Below are 16534 nucleotides of genomic sequence, written 5' to 3' on the forward strand. Positions count from 1 at the left end.
GCTACAGCCTCCCTAGCGCGCACAGCAACGAGGTGGTGCCGCGCATCCACGTGGGGAACGCGTGAGTGCTCCTGCCGGGGCCAGCGGGCCGCTCGCCAGGGGCGAGGCCGGGCTCGGTGGAGACGGGGTCCCGTTTTTGTAAGCCTGTGAGCCGTGTTCTTGTAGGCACTTAAGCGCAGAGGTTGGGGTAGGCGGACTGCCAGGCTGTGCAGGGTTGTGAGACACAGGGCACTCACTGACTAACCACCGAATCGGGAATTTGAGCCAGAGGAAGTCAGGCTGCAGGATGGAATCTGCGAGATCTCTACGTGTCCTGGGAGGCCCTCCAGAGCCTGGCCGGGGCTGGGCAGCCCGAGGGTCTGGAGCTTAGGGGAAATGTCTTGGGCTGCAGGGCCCAAGAAGCCACCTGCTGGTGCCTGACACGGGAAACGATGAGACACAGCATCTAAGTGGCGTCTGCCAAAACGTTCAGTGCCGTTTTCAAGTCCCAAATCTAAGTTAGAGCTAAAACATGGTTAAAACTAGTTAAGTTGCTTAAGAATGAAACACCCGCTCAGTTGTGTCAGTGCTAGGCTTTTTTCTCCTGCTGTTACTCTTACTAACAAGTTGTGGTCAACCATACGTAAGCGGGAGGATAGACAAGATGCTATGACATATATGTACAGTATAGTTTGTGGACACCTGATCACAACACTGGTGTAATAAGCATATGTCAGATGAGTGGAAGAAGTAGGAAGACAAAGAACAAGCAAAGTAGCACTATGAGTATTAGATCTTGGTTTAACCATGTGCGGAATGACCTAAAGGAAGCAAGACTTTTAGTAGGAGTTACCATGCCTGCGTGTGATGGTCAAATGAATGCTTCTGCACTCCTAAGCCCCCAAAAAACCTCACCCTAATTAAGTACTCATGCACATCATGGGAGCCACAGCAATACATGTATGGCTATGATGAAAGCCCTTAAATGGGGAAAAGGGTGCAGCACTTTTCTCAGTTGTATGATGTTTATTCTTTGCACCAAAATTATTATTTCAGTTATCTGTTCCAATCCTATAATATCCTGCCGATTCTCTTTCCCCTTTTTGCCCATCCTAATACACTTTTTTAATTAATATTAAATTTAGTGCCTATAAGGGAAGAAGTGGTGAGTAAACAATTTTTCATTAACAGTGGAAATTAAAATGTATTAATATGCTGGCATTTTTTGCTATTAAGGACTTGGTTTATTTGCTTATAATCCCATATGGGATAGCCTCATGTACCCTTAATTCCTAATGCATAGTTTTCTAAGACCTTTGTTTTGTGGCTGGTAAAATTGTTCTTTGTTCAAAATAAACACTTCTCACTAGTTTTACTTACTCTCCATCTTCCATGCTGAGAACAGACAAGATTCTGTGATTTTTCCTAGGGAAATAGAAGCAACTGATGTTAGCATCTCTCTGCTGTTTGGAGGAGCTAGAATTTCTACATTGAACATGATGCAGCTGGAATGAAATATTAAGGATGGAAGAGATCCGAGGACTGTTTGGAAAGGGAGAAAAAATGGCATACAAATACTCTCCTTTTCACCTCTAGCTGTGTAAGAAAACAATCTACTAAATTTGCAAAAATCATTCACTGGGAATGAGTTTGCCTCCAGGGGAGCCAGTTTCCAGACTGAACCACAATTCCAGGACATGAGTTCCTATTGATCTTGACCTGACTATCAGATATATACTGATCTATGACTTAAACCATATACTCACCCCACAAAACACAGGAACTCACAGCTGAATTAACACTTTTTTAATTGGTCTTGCACTGTAGGATTTACTCTTGTGTTGCAAGCAGAACTCTCCAGGCACTGACGCTTGTACCCTGGCCCAGATGGTGTCCTGCCAGATGGAAAATCTGTCAACATTTGTTTGGGTAGTGAAGTCTTCACAAATATTTGGCTCATTGCCATAGTTGTTTGGCACAGACAGCAGAAAATGTAGAAGCTTCACTTATGCATAAGGATTCCTGCTTACACTACAACTTAAGGGGTGAACAGTCATTAGGAGAAAAGGAACGCTCTACATATTCATATAGCCTTGAATTACATGAAAATTGTGAGTGAATGCACTCAGAGATTAATATAGATAAAAAGCAACTAATTTGGGTATTCATTTTTACTTTTTAGAATAGCTTTGTGTCAGCCAAAACCCTTAGTTGCATTGCTACCTCTTAGAAGCTTGTCCAAAAAGATACTGCACAAATGCTTATCTGGAGCTCAGCTTAATATTAAAACTCCTTGTGTTTGCAATTTATGACTTGAGCTTTAGGGAGATTTTCTAAGTGATTTCTGCTTCCACGATCAGTTACCCACGCAGTGAAAGCTGCCTTTAAAAGCAATAAAGAATTTGTGTCTGTTTAGGCTACTTCCTTTCACACAGTGTGCAGACACTGAGTTACCTTTCAACTAAAGCGTTCTGTCATATTCTGCTAACGTTGACCAGTGGGCTCAGATTTTACTGGAAGACCACATGGTGCATAAGACCATATCGGTCTTTTTCTTCCCAGGAAAGTGAGGCAAATACTGGGACCAACATAGAGAAATAATCTGACTCAGAATGACAAGAGCTAGTTTTACAACAAAAACGATTCAACAGTCCTCCTCATGTTATTCAATGGTTATCTCCTCTTACTATAGATGTTGTTCCAGTGCACAAGTAGAGATCTGGTGCATGATCAGTTGCGTTAGTAAGGACATGAATTGTTTGCCATTGTACAACCTAGAGCTTTTATCAGAGCTTATGTCACTACTACTCAGTCTAATTAATTGTCACATCAAACCTGAATTACATGATTATTATATATTGCCCTTCTCATTTGCTCGCTAATAGGGTAGTGTGCTCTTAGCCACTTAGAGATGGGAGCAGGTGGTTTTGCTAAAATCATTTGATAGAACTGAGGACTTGGAAAGGGCTTAGCTGACCTAAAAGTACTGAATGCTCTCTTAAGGACTTAAGCATCTTAAACATCACTCATCTGAATTGTTTTCCATTCGGAATTGATTTCAACTAGGACAGTAGAAATTATAATAATTGTGATGAAAACACTTGAGTGTTTGCCACTTGAGTGGCAAAGACTGAATTATACTGCTGTAATGCTGGCCTTTGGCTAACATTGCCAGGTCCTTCCAAGAGTTGAAAGATATTCAACAGCATAGGGGCAGAGGACTACATCTCAAAGCAGTCTTCAGATGAGTCCTTTGGAAATGCAGGAGCAGTTACTTTCTATCTGCCTGTGGCCTGAGAAGGAACCAGTGCTGTTTCACAGTCGTTAAAATTGCCCCCTACAATGTCTGTCTGGACTGTCTGCTAGAGTAGCAAGTGGTGCTTATCTGGCCCTGCAACACTGGTAGCTGACAATAGAGGCTTTTTATAACTGTTTCTTAAATTATGTAGGTAACAGAAGTTAACTCTCCTGGACTTTCTGTTATCCAGTATTTTCTTTCTTTGGTCAAAATTTTATGGTCAGAGTTACAATTTTATGCCACAGTAGGGTCTAACAGATTAAGTTTCGTGTGTGTTCTGCTCAGTTGTTAGCCAAGAAAGCAGTATTCTCTCATATACGAGTAGTGAATATGGCTCTAAATATTTCCGTGAATTTATAATCTGTAGCTAATTCACTTCCAGGCACAGTATAATTAGCGTCTACTAACAGAAAAATCAAATGTTTCGGTTATCAGTACTTTCTGGGGATGTCATACTCAGATGATTCACCAAGTTCTAATAATTTTCTTGATACTTTTCATCATACAGGTTCATAGCCAAGAACATTATGAGGTTGCAGCGTCTGGGGATAACCCATGTTCTGAATGCAGCAGAGGGGAAGTCATTCATGCATGTCAACACTAATGCAGAGTTCTATGAAGGCACAGGCATCAGATACCATGGCATTAAAGCTAACGATACGCAAGAATTTAACCTCAGTCGCTATTTTGAGGAGGCAGCTGATTTTATTGACAAAGCACTTTCCCAGAAGGATGGTAAGGGAAACTGAAACATCATTCTGCCATGTTTTCTGTGCAGTGTCTATGTCTCTTAGCAATTTATTTTACTGTTTAGAATGGTTCTTTGCTCAGATTATCAACTGAACAACCAAGGCAGGAATTCAGATCAAAACTCTGGATGAAAGATGAAAGACACCAAAATACACAATAAAATAACTTATGCTTTTGTCTATACATATATGTCTCCAGCATATGGCAAATGGAAGTCTGTCACTATAGGGGTGGCTTTGAGAAATGAAACAGCTGCTGCATCCTATAATAGTGCTCTTCTGCAAGATATGTTCTTATTTTTCCTTAGAAGTGGTAAATCACATTACAGAAAAAAAGTTTAGGATCTAAAAGCTGGTTTAGGAACTAGAAATTAGAAATTAAAAGGCAGAAGTGATACAAGTAATGTATTGCTGAAGAGTACTCATACAACCTGCTTTGGTGGGCTTTTTTTTTAGGGAGATTGTGGCCTTACAATTTTTGTTACATTAAGTCATGAAGACTTTTTTTTTAATATAACCTCGTTATTCCTTAGGAGTGCAGGAAGGATGGAGATGGTATTTGCAATGTTGCTGATTGCCACACTATTCCCTAAAGTGTGTTTCATCAGAGCAGAAATCCTAGGACATAGTGCAGTAGGCCAGAAGGGGTTTTTTATTGCCTCACTATTCAGCATGCCAGTTATTTCTACACATGCTTACTTTTTTCTTGCTTTATGCCTGAATTTAAAAAAAGAGGGGTGAGAAGTCCTTTGAAATGGTAGTAGAGCTGTGATGTGCTTTTGACAGATGGAAAGAAATTTTACTTTATGTTTGGTGGAGCATGAGAATTTCTAAAAATTTAAGTGACTTTTCCAGTTAGCATTGTGACCCACTGAAGCAGTTTGCAGTAGGAAAGAACAGTTTACCAGTGCCAGCTGTGCCATGGCTGTCCCTACTTAGTTCAATCTAAACAGTTGCAGTCAATCTGAATTTACAGTAGTAGTTCTGTTTGCTGATTCTTTCAGTCTTAGTCGTGTATCATGACTGCCACTGTTTTCTTACTGTGGGGTAAACAAAGAGGAGCTTTGTAGCTGGGTAATGCTGGAGCCAGTTTTAAGTTTAATTCGCTACTGAAATTTGATAGTTTTGTTTGACATTGCATTGTAGAGTAAGGACAGTGAAGTCAATAGGGATGCAGTAGTACTTTTCTTCAATTTCATTTTAGCATTGTAGTTGCATAAAGTTCTGGAAGGCAGGTCTGGTGTACTACAGGTCTGGAAGGCAGCCCTTAAGAAACTCACTTTCTCAGAAGAAGGCTAGAAACCCTTTTGCTTGTGATCATTTGCAGAGAGGAAGTCAATTCTCTTCATATATCATCAAGAATCTCTAAATCTTGCTAATTTATGGCTATGGGCTCTCAAAAAATATTAATAATTCATTATTTTAGCTGTTTTAACTTGCTACTGATTAGATATTTGCCTTGAGCTTGCTTTGAGCAAAGAAGCCTCTGCAGCTCAAGGCAAATGTGGTAACGGGCTTTTTGCTGCTGTGGTTCAAAAAAAGTTGTAGTTATGATGAAAACGTGTGTATGGTTCGGCTGTTCTCTTGTCTCAGAAAAAAAAAATACTCTGGAGAATAGCCTGGGGCCATATCTCCCATTGCATTTGGAAAGGGGAAAATTTTTGTGTCTGGAAAAGCACATCACAGAGGAAGCAGCTGAGAAGCAATAAAATCCAGTTATACTTCTCAAAAGAAGCAGTGGCCTGCTTTATTATTGTTGGATACCTACATACAGGATTTACTCATGTGGTGGGTTAACCTTGGCTGGATGCCAGGTGCCCAGCAAGCCACTTGATAACCCCCCCCCCATGAGCTGGAGAAAAATATTATGAAAGGCTTGTGGGTTGAGATAAGGACAGGGAGATCCCTCAGCAATTACCATCACAGGCAAAACAGACTCAACTTGGGAAAATTAATTTAATTTACCAATCCAATTAGAGTAGGATAATGAGAAGTAAGACCAAATCTTAAAACACTTTCCCCTCATCCCTCCCTTCCTCCCAGGCTCAAGTTTGCTCACAGTTTTTTCTATCTCCTCCCCCTGAGCAGAACTTGAGTGTTAATGTGGCTTCACAAATAGCCAGAAAAGTAGCCAGTTATGATCCAACATGGAGTTAGCATAGAAATTGGCAGCAGTGCAGCAAGAAGGCTAGATATATTTCAAGAGGTGGAATACATGAAAAGAGCATATTTCTCTGTCTTCAGTGTATTTTAAACTTTGCTTCACTTATTTGTGCTCTTTGGTACTCGTGATCTTATTCTAAACCACAAAGATTGGAAAAGTGTAGTAAACAGACAAAATTTGACTCTAATATATTAGCAAAGATGTTTTAGAGTGAACATTTGATATACAACCATTTTTTTCTGCATTATCCTCGAGAACAGATTTGTGTAGCCACTAGCAGCAGAGTGATAGCACATTTCTTTCAAGTTGCGTCTTCTGTAGCATTCAGAATTTACAGTTCTCAAGCCACTGAAATACTAAAACTATTACACTTTATATCCTAGCTACTTCATGTTTCTTTTCAAACATATACTCCAGTATAACCCAAAGTATGACCTGTCTTCCCTGCAGGACAAGTGTTTGTGCATTGCCGCGAGGGCTACAGCCGATCTCCTACACTGGTCATCGCCTACCTCATGCTTCGCCAGAATATGGATGTCAAGTCTGCTCTAAGCACTGTCCGGCAGAAGCGAGAAATTGGCCCAAATGATGGCTTTCTAAGGCAGCTTTGCCAGCTCAATGAGCAGTTAGTGAAGGAGGGCAAACTGAAGCCCTAGAACAGAGCATCACAGTATTTTTTTTAAGTTTCTCAAACCGTCAGAGGTCATCTTAGCTGCTTTAGATCCCCAAGCCCCAACCACCAAGCTAAATCACGTAATGTGAGGGAGAGAATTCCCACTCTTGTCTAGTGAAAGTATCTCACTGAGTCTGTCTTTCAAAATGGCACTAAATTTTGTTATTGTTTGGAGCTGTAGCAATTAAGAGGTGTTTTTAGAGGGATAACTAGTGGTAACTCTAATAAAAACTACAGTATTACCTAGAAAGGTTGAACCAGATGATCCTTGAGGTCCCTTCCAACCTGGTATTCTATGATTCTATAACAGCTGTTATAGAATGTATTTCACAGCCCCCTACAGACTCTGTAGCATATATGGTTTGCATTGACATTGAGTGTGATTCATTTAAAGCTTGTCTTGTTTTCCACCAGAGCAACATTTTCTCAGAAACCCAACACGTCTTCACTCACTCTTAATTGAAGTACTGTATTTTCTAAAGCTTCTTTCTCACGCACACAGCTGCCTAAAGTTTGAGTGTAGGAGCTTCAAGGAATGGAGAAGCATATACACAAATGCACAGATACACTTGCTTGAAAAGTGAAGTTTATGCAGTGTTGTGTTTAGTGTGGATTTATGCAATACTTAGTGTGTGGTATTAAAGACATTCAAAGCCCAATCTTGATGCACACTGTATTTCCAAGAATATTTGTTGCAATTGACATGAAATATCTGTTGCAATTGACATGAAATAGTCTGATATTAAATGTTCTTTTATTTTTGCTTTGAAGTCATACTAGAAAAAACTGTCAAGAGCAAGTGTTGAGGAAAAAACTCAAGAAAAAAAAAGTCTGCATTTAGGAGTGCTTGTACTGGATATATGATCAAGCCCTAAGTATCAGAATATAATGGCTTCTGAGGCTTGTATTGAATTACGGTGTCTCTCTCCCTTCTTCCCTATCACTGTTTATTAGCACAGAATGGAGTGAGCACATATGCAGATTATTTCCAGTAGGATCGCACAGGTGTGCTTTCAAAGTAGTTTGCAGAAATACACTCCTAACTTCTTGGATTCCTTGCATAGTATCATTAAATAGAGATCAGCCTAGCTGCGTATCATATGGAGTAGGAAACATTTACTTTCTATTAAAATAAATTACGTCTTGATTCTGTTTGACATGCAGATGAAATGAGTCATTGCAATGTTGGGAGAGGAAGCTTTGTTTACAGTATGCCTGACTTAATGTGTAAATGTGTACCTGTGAGTTACAGCACTGTATTAATAAAAAGGATCTCCCACTGCAAATTCAGAATTGTTGGTTCAACTAAGAGAACCCAAGATGTATGCACTTCCTTCTTATCTTTGCTTTAATGTAGTTCTAGATTGAAAATCTTAAAACTAACACTGTTGTATTAGTAACACATGTAAGTCCAGATCTACTTTTGTATATTCAGTTTGCTAATCAAAAATCACATAGGACATACATTGTTTTACTTCCAGTTGTTGGGGCTGTATGGTTTGGGGTGGTGGGAATGGTGTGGCGGGGGTTCTGCATAGCTAGACAGCTTTCTTGAAATTAAACCCCAGAGGTGAAACTGGGCTTATTTCTGTTTCTTTGCACGAGATGGGAATTGCCAAATCGAGTAGCCTTTTCCCTTTTGTGTCCTTTAAAGGGATAACTAAGGAACACTCTACATAGTGTTTCCTTTGACCTCCCTTCAGTCAGTATTTAGTGCTTGTTTTGAATCAGGAGGGTTTGGTAATAGCGAACAGTAGTCTATTTCATTGGGTAATTACATACCTGCTCTCCTTCTCACATTGTATCAGTATGAAATTAATTGCTTCTTCAAAATTCCTAGTTACTAATCTCATGCTGTACAGCTTGGGCAATAGGAACACATGGTCCTTTCCTACTATACTAGCTTTTCATACTGCAGTCTTATTTACAAATCTTTCATTTTACTATGGGTATAGATTTTTTGGGTTTTTTTCCTATCTCATCTCACAGCATGTATTCATATTGCCTATCTGTACTACAAGGAAGAAAGTAGGAAAAAGTTGAAATTCATGTGCCATGCACTTTGTCTTTGACCTGTTACTTAGAACTCAAAAATTCCAGTCAGGAATTCCACACAGTAATTTGTTCTTGTATTCAAGATGTTATTTCAATTCATGGGACACTGCTCACTTCTGGTGGTAACTTCAGTGGTATCCTGGCCCCTTTATCTCAGTGTTACAAAACAGATTTAACAAACATTTTGTAATATGAGGGTGGAGATTTTAAATGAGTTCTGTGACAATATATCCTATTTTGAGTTATGGGTGACTCAGTAATGAAACCATTTCTAGCTCTGCTTTTAGAGTTCATTAAAAATAGTTGGCATGTCAGACCACTGTTACATTAGTGGATCATACCCTTCCTCTTTTAGTCTTACCTTGCTGTTTAAGTACAGCAATGTTGCAAATTCCTCTGCCTGTTTTAGCTGGCCAAGAAGAGCCTGTATGCCTCTAATCCATAATGATACACTGTTTACTTCTCAATTTCTTTTTCTTATTGTAGAAAGAAAGATTGTATTAAAAGAAGAACTAGAGCTTTCCGAATAAAAGGAAATTGAGAAAGTACTGGAAGAAACAGACCTTTTTATTCTGAAATTACTGCACAGCTGCCCTTTACTCTGAGATGCTCCTTATAACCATGCTAATTTGGATTATATTTTTTAAAACAAGTATTTGTTGCAAAAAGCAACACTGCACTTTTGAAACTGAAACCTCTTGCTTATAGCTAAAATAGTGTGATCTGGATTTACATTAATATGTTTATCCTGAACAGCAGTGTGGTACTTTTTGTGTAGATAGCACTCTGTTTTTCTCCTACGAGTATGCCTGTCTTACCTTTCTTGGTGATGTGAGAATTAATAATCTTAATAAAAGGCTTTGAAGATGAAAAGAACTGTGTGTAAGAACACAACATGCTCTCCAAGTTGAAACACAAACATATCCTGCTGGGCAAAGGAGAACAGCAGAAAGGCTATTTGCAATGTTGTTTTAATTGTATAAACATTCTCACTGAGCTGTCTTCTGTTGTCCAGAATTAATTAAATCTCTGACGCTACAACTAGAAGCAGGATTTTTCCCTTTTTTTTTTTTTTTAAATTATTGGGTTTGCTAGTTTACTGTAATGCTTTTAGAACAGAGGGACTATCTAATGGAATCTCACTTAGTATAGGATAGAGGTTTCTTCTAAAATTACTTCCCAGGCTTCGTCAATGAGTAAACTAAAAATAGAATAGACCTGAGAGGAATCTTACTAAGATTTGTTAATCAAAGTGTCCTATTCATTTATTCTGTTCTGCAAATAAATACTGGAAATAATTAAGTGCTGTCTTGTTGGTTTTCTTAATTTTAATTCCAGTATGCCAAGTTCACTGGCTAGCTGACTCACCAGATGGAGCTGTAGGCTAGTTATTCTTTGCTAGGCAGTCATCATTGCATCCCCAAACAATGATGTTGTATGAACTTTATTCGTATCCTATCACTGAAAAAGGCAAGCCACTAGAATGATTTATCAGTGTTTGCTGGGAGAACAGTAAGATTCCATTTATTCCTGGCTACTTGGAGGAGATCACATCATAGATTCAGACTGATACATGTACAAGGTAGTATGTGACTCAGCAAAACTCTTGAGACAGATTAAAGTCGCTTGGGCAAGCAGCTTCTTAAAAAAATATCAAACAAGTTCTTGAACATGTCAGAAACTGAACTCATGGGCAGTGTGTGAATTATGAGCCACAGTCCACAGATAAGCTTAAACTGCACAGATATATTTTAGGGCCTGGATACCTAACAGAACACCCCTTGGCCCAGGTATGGGCAGAGGTGGTAGACAGTGAGCACCATTAGTTACAAGTGACAGTACTGTTTTCAGAAATTGGTTCATATGTGTATTCTTCTTAGTACTTCATAGTACAGTGTTGCGATGCAAGCACATCAGGAAGGTGGTTCCACAGCTTTCCAAGCTGAATCCTTTTTTATTTGGTGGACAATCATGTGATGTCCTTATGAAGTTGTGTATCCTTTGCTGTTGAAAAGATTTCACCTGTGTAGCTCCAAGCCAAAAATAAACTTACTCATAAGTAAGAAAAATTATGCTTGAGAAAACATTTGCAATGGCTGTTTGGGTTTCCTATATTTGTCATACCATTGTTAACTGCTTTGAGTACAGGAGGCAGTTATTAATTACAGACAATCAGTGCTGCTGCTGATTGTGAAGATCACAGGGAGAAAGGGATCAGCACATCTGAGGCAAATTATGCCACAACAGTCTGTATTAAGGAACGATACCCTGACTGGCTGTGGAGACAAAAAAAATTTGTAAAAGGAAAATAGTATGTTGTATCCCTCCATAAAACCAGAGTAATTTCTGAGATGGCAGGATGCAAAAGATGTGAGCTGGAGATGAGAAGGAAAGGGAACAGACAGTAAGGGGACACTTTTATGCAACAGAATGCATAATTGCTTTTAGAGATTCTTTAGAATATCTGGAAAGGAGGGCAATTCTGAGAATGCTAACCTCTATAACGTTGAGCAGAGAGGAAGGGTAGGAGAGAAAACACGTCACACTGTATTTCAGATGCTATTCTTTTAGGAAAGAACTCTACAGAGCAGGTATGCTAAAGCTCATAAAACTCAGTACCACTAGTCTATCTGCTGTGTGTGTCTCTTATGTGTAAAGCTGAAGTGGTGAAATGTCCTCAGATCATTACTGTTGTTTAAACCTATTAATTACCATCAAGGTCGCACCAAGGAAGAATGAACCTCCACTTTAAATCTGGTGTCACTTCTTTCATGCCAGGTCAGGGAAACTGTCAGAATGGAATGCAAGCCTCAGGTAATGAGTCTTACAGTAGTAGGAAAAATCAGTGAATCTCTTCTACATTAAACATTTTCAGGAGGATGTATGTAACTAATACTGCAGTAACACAAATGGGTGTTTCTCTGCTGTGTTGAGAAAACATTTTGCTTTCAGTACCTAACCTTACCTAAAGCTGAGATGCTTTCTCATCAATATATTTAGCCTGACATCTTTTGCAAATAACTTGGAAGTGTATGTGGTCTTGAGAGAAATGGTGCAAGTATCACCACTATAATCTTATTTTTGCAAGGAAGAGTAACATGGATGAGATTTTAAAACCTGACACCTGAATGCATCTTGGACATAGGTGTCCTCGACATAAGGACATAAATTATTTTTCCTGGTTGCATCATGAATGGAAATCAGTCTGCTCATGTTCTTGTGTTTAAAATAAGCACATGTCCTATATTTAACAATTGCACAGAATGTCAGGAGAAATAGTAGTATGCAATGAATTTAAAGCACATACAAATGTGCTGGGTTTTTTTGAAGTTATAAAAATTGAGAAACAGCATATAAAAAAGCATGATGTACAACATCCTGGCTGTTTATCCTGACATATTCCAAGTAGCCTATTTCTTAGGAAAAAACAAACAAAGTTTCTCAATTTGAAAGTAAGTTCTTTCCTATTTCTTCGAAAACCTTAGTGAAACAAAATGTAGAGCTCCTTCTTTTGTAAAGGAAAAAAAAACAACAATCATTTGTGTGCAGAGACTGAAAACCGTAACTACTGAGCTACAGTTTCTAGATATGCTAACTTTACACAGAGGAAAAACAACAGTAAAAAGTCTGAAAAACCTTTGGAAAAAACAATTGCCAAAGATGCAAATATGGAGAGAGACGCAGGTTTTAATTATAGTATTGTTAAAAAACAACTGCAAAAAGATTTGTCAGGTTGCAATTTATCCTAGTCTTGTCAATCACCATTGTTGCCAGGCACAAAAATGAAGTGCATACGATCAGTTTTTTTACATAGAAGTTGTACAATATTGTCACTAACCCACCCCCACACACCCATTTTATTTCACACTGACAAAAGCTGAGATGAATGAGGAGCTGTCTGGCCCTTCCCACTTTGTATAGTCATTGGCTGGCTTGGTTCTAAAAAGGATTTTAAAAAGGGGAATAATGTGCCTTTGCCTGGGATCTGAGACTGTCCGGGTGCCAAAAAAATAATCTGAGTTGCCACCATGCAGATCTCTTGGGCCGTGTGCTCTATCTGTGTCTTACTACAAATTGCATTTCAATCTGTGGAAGGGTGGCAAATGCTTAAAAATGATGCTACAGAAATAATTCCTGAGATCACTGACAACAAAGAAACACCAATGGAGCAAACTTTCAGTGACAACAACACAATGAACCAGGCAAAGCATGGAGGAAGACACATACAACAAGCTTCAGATGCTAATGGTAAGAAAAATAACATCATTATTACTATTTTGAACTGTAACAGTTTATAAAAGAATTGTTATCATATATGTTTATTTAGTAAAACCTTTAGGTGTGGAGCTAATGCTGTGATAGGGAGTTAAATCTACTGTTGAAGAAGTATCAATATAAACATTAGAAGGGATATACCAGGGTTTACTGTGGAAAAATCTGGTCTATCCTTAAGGACTACAATATGCACTCTTATTCTGCCCAGCTGCTCTCTGCAGACACAACTCCAATACATAAAACTTGCAGAGGCTATTACTTAAATTTCTGTTTTGTACTTGCAAGCACAGTGAGGAAATACCAACAAGTCATCTTTCTCTCTTTGCTGTTAGGATGGGGCAAGGGGTTGACAGTGGAGATAATAATATAAAAATAATATAAAAAGGGAGGTTGTAGTTGGGTGGGGGTCAGGCTATTCTCTCAGGCATCTAGTGACAGGACAAGAGGGCATGGCCAGAAGCTAAGCCAGGGAAGGTTTAGGTTGGACATTAGGAATCACACCTCACAGAAAGGATGATCAGACATTGGAATGGACTACCCAGGGAAGTGGTGGAGTCACAATCCCTGGAGGTGTTTAAGGAAAGACTGGATGTGGCACTTGGTGCCATGGTCTAGCCGATGTGGTGGTTGGTATTAGGTCATAGGTTGGACCTGATGATCTCAGAGGTGTCTGCATCAATAATTCTGTGATTCTGTGAAATTGTTAATATTTAGAAAGAGTCACACTTGTGACATCTAAGATCACATGGCACAAATGGCACACAGAGGTGGCATTCAGCTAGATGAGAGAAGTGTGCTACACTGTCCCATGCCAACAGCCAAACTTCAGCAGCCAAAACAGCTGTTATGAACAGTTAATATACTCCCAAGGGGAATTCATATCCAAATTAATTCGAAGGAACTTTATTTTGCAGAGGTGTGCAATCTTAGAATCAGGTCAGCTACTTTAACAGCACTAACATACTTCCTAATACATTGCCCCTGCATTGGGTCAAACGTCTGGCAATGACATTAGCAATGATGTAAAACACAAGCTTTGTGAGAAGAGATGGAAGACAGAGAGTTTGCACCAAATAGAGAAAGATAGTTCTAAAGAATTGTTTCACTGGCAAACAGGGCAAGCTTGGTCCTCCAGATTGGCACATTTGGCTACTAAATAAATGCACGTAGCACCAAGTAAAACTTACAGTTTCTACTATTGTGCATTGCAGATCTGAGCTAGCTTTCTGTTCTGGGGGACAACTGGAAGGGAATTGTGTTTTCTTGTTGCAGCTGTTAGCTAAGGTGTTTAAAACCATAGCATTAACAGTATTTTAAAAGAAAAAAATATTAAGATTTTTTTTTTGAGATTGCAACTTCAAAAGGGTCCTAAATCCCTAAATGGGCCTCTCACAGGCAGCCCCAAGAACCATCAGGTCAAAGCAGGTTTGTTTTCTTGTTATATCTCAACAGGTTCGTTTTATAGCCTCTTACTACTCTAAAATCAACTGGGGAGAATCTGAGCTGCTAATATGTGTGTATTTTTAGCAGTGGAAAGAACAATTACTTAAGAGATAAAGAATGAAGAAGATGGGAGGGTTATTCAAGATACACAATCGTCTTGCATACTTATTTTAACATCTTTAACACAAGGAATCAAAATTATGATCCAAAGCGGCCAGACCTTCTTGAGACACATGACATTGCACCAGACCATGAAGAATTTCTGCAGTACATGGAACCTGCACTCAACTGGGACATATGTGCCCAGAAAATTTACCTATACATATAGCTGAGACAAATGGCCATTATTCAACTCTATCTGCCTATGTGGTATGGTGGTACAATACAACTGATTCAGAACATTATTTTTTACATAGACAATTTTCTTAAATGCTGAGGGAGCTTGAGAAGATTTGACTAAGTGCACATGGCATTCAGTTGTCAGCATTTTTGTCACAGCATTCCGACAAGGATCAATGTAATTAATGCAGACCTTAAAACTTTTTTTTTTAATGAAATCTTGTTAGCTGTACTTTCATAAACATAAACTTGAGCACTAAAAGTCATGTTTCTGTACTTCACAATAAAAACAAAAATTTAAATGTCTGTACAAATTTTGTTCTACCACTAATAATTCAGGGTCAGAAGTCTCTTTTGTTGTATTAAGCAGGCAATCGCCCTGTGCACAGCAAGAAGAATGGGCCTAAAAGATGCCTTCTATTTGTAATCTGACCTTTGAGGATTTCTACTGCAAGCAGCATTCCTGAGTTCAAACTATCCTTTTGACTAAGAACCTTAACATGTGTTTATCTAGATTAGGTTATTTCACAAACAGCTTCAAAAAACAAATTTGTGCCTTCCAAACAAGTCAATTAGCCAAGCATGTCACTTGGCAAGACAGATGCCTTCCAAAAAAGCCTTTTGCTACAATTGGGATTTTTTTCTAAATCCCTAATGCTGAAAATTCTTCAATTTCCTAATGTTTATTTTGCCTGTAGCCATCCATTGAGAAAAAGGGGCAGAAAAACCTAAAACACTGTAGGGTTCCTAATCAGCCAGAAGATGCCTCTAGCATCTAGAAGGAAGTTATGAGGGACATGTGGGATTATCACAGACAGCAGTAAACTTGGAAAACCTAATGCCCAAAGAGCGGGAATTCCTTACCACTATTGTTATTTCTTATTTCCCAAACCAGGAACTCATTATTCTAGTTAAAAATCACTTAAGGAATGCTTCCTATGTTGCAAAATAATTTAAATCTGGAGTCAGTAGAGTTAAACTTGAGCAATGGGGCAAAGTTTTGCCCACAGGCAAATAAAGCCAGAAGAATCCCATAAAAATTTCCCATGAAGTAACCGATGCTGCTGGGGTTATGCTTCAGAAGTTCCACTGCCTATCTGCAAACCCTGACATGGAATTTACCTAATGGCAAGAAAAGGATTTTATTAATCAGTTTGGACATTGTCATTCAAAGCTCTCATAACTAGAGTAGCCAAATACTCAGAAGCTGCACAAGTGAGTCTTTGGAGATTCTCTTCCCAGAATCTGCCATTCAGGATGTTCAGTTTGTTTCCGGCTCAGAGATAGGTATCTGCACAGAAACAAAAAAGAGCTTTCTCAAGAAAAGAGGGAAGAAAGTAATCAGTAATTACTGTGTTTCTTGTTTGCAGATGCTTCGGAGTTTAGCTGCAGAGAAATGCGAACCACACACTATGTCACAGAGGGGCCTTGCCGCAGCATCAAGCCCGTCAAGGAACTGGTCTGCTCGGGTCAGTGTGTCCCCTCACACCTCCTTCCCAACTCTATTGGTAGAGGGAAGTGGTGGCGTCAGAATGCCCTGGATTATCGCTGCATTCCTG

The 16534-nt window shown here is 39.0% G+C and overlaps 2 protein-coding genes across 2 annotated transcripts in view; both read left to right on the plus strand.

Annotated features, from left to right (window-relative positions):
* Positions 1-8: 8 nt before the first annotated feature.
* DUSP3 (dual specificity phosphatase 3) lies at positions 9-7074 on the plus strand (the record flags this gene model as incomplete). Its single annotated transcript, XM_009994118.1, has 3 exons — positions 9-61; positions 3786-4012; positions 6641-7074. Coding segments are annotated over 3 exons (486 nt in total), but the record flags the coding sequence as incomplete, so codon positions are not given.
* A 5872-nt stretch (positions 7075-12946) lies between these two features.
* SOST (sclerostin) overlaps positions 12947-16534 on the plus strand; it is a 4161-nt gene continuing 573 nt past the window's right edge. Inside the window, exons 1-2 of the mRNA XM_009994119.1 lie at positions 12947-13166; positions 16346-16528. Of these exons, the coding sequence (XP_009992421.1) occupies positions 12947-13166; positions 16346-16528 (403 nt within the window). The remainder of the gene's footprint in view (positions 13167-16345; positions 16529-16534) is intronic.

The sequence above is a fragment of the Chaetura pelagica genome, unplaced genomic scaffold (assembly GCF_000747805.2).
Source record: "Chaetura pelagica isolate M959 unplaced genomic scaffold, ChaPel_1.0 scaffold963, whole genome shotgun sequence".
Taxonomy (NCBI): Eukaryota; Metazoa; Chordata; class Aves; order Apodiformes; family Apodidae; genus Chaetura; species Chaetura pelagica.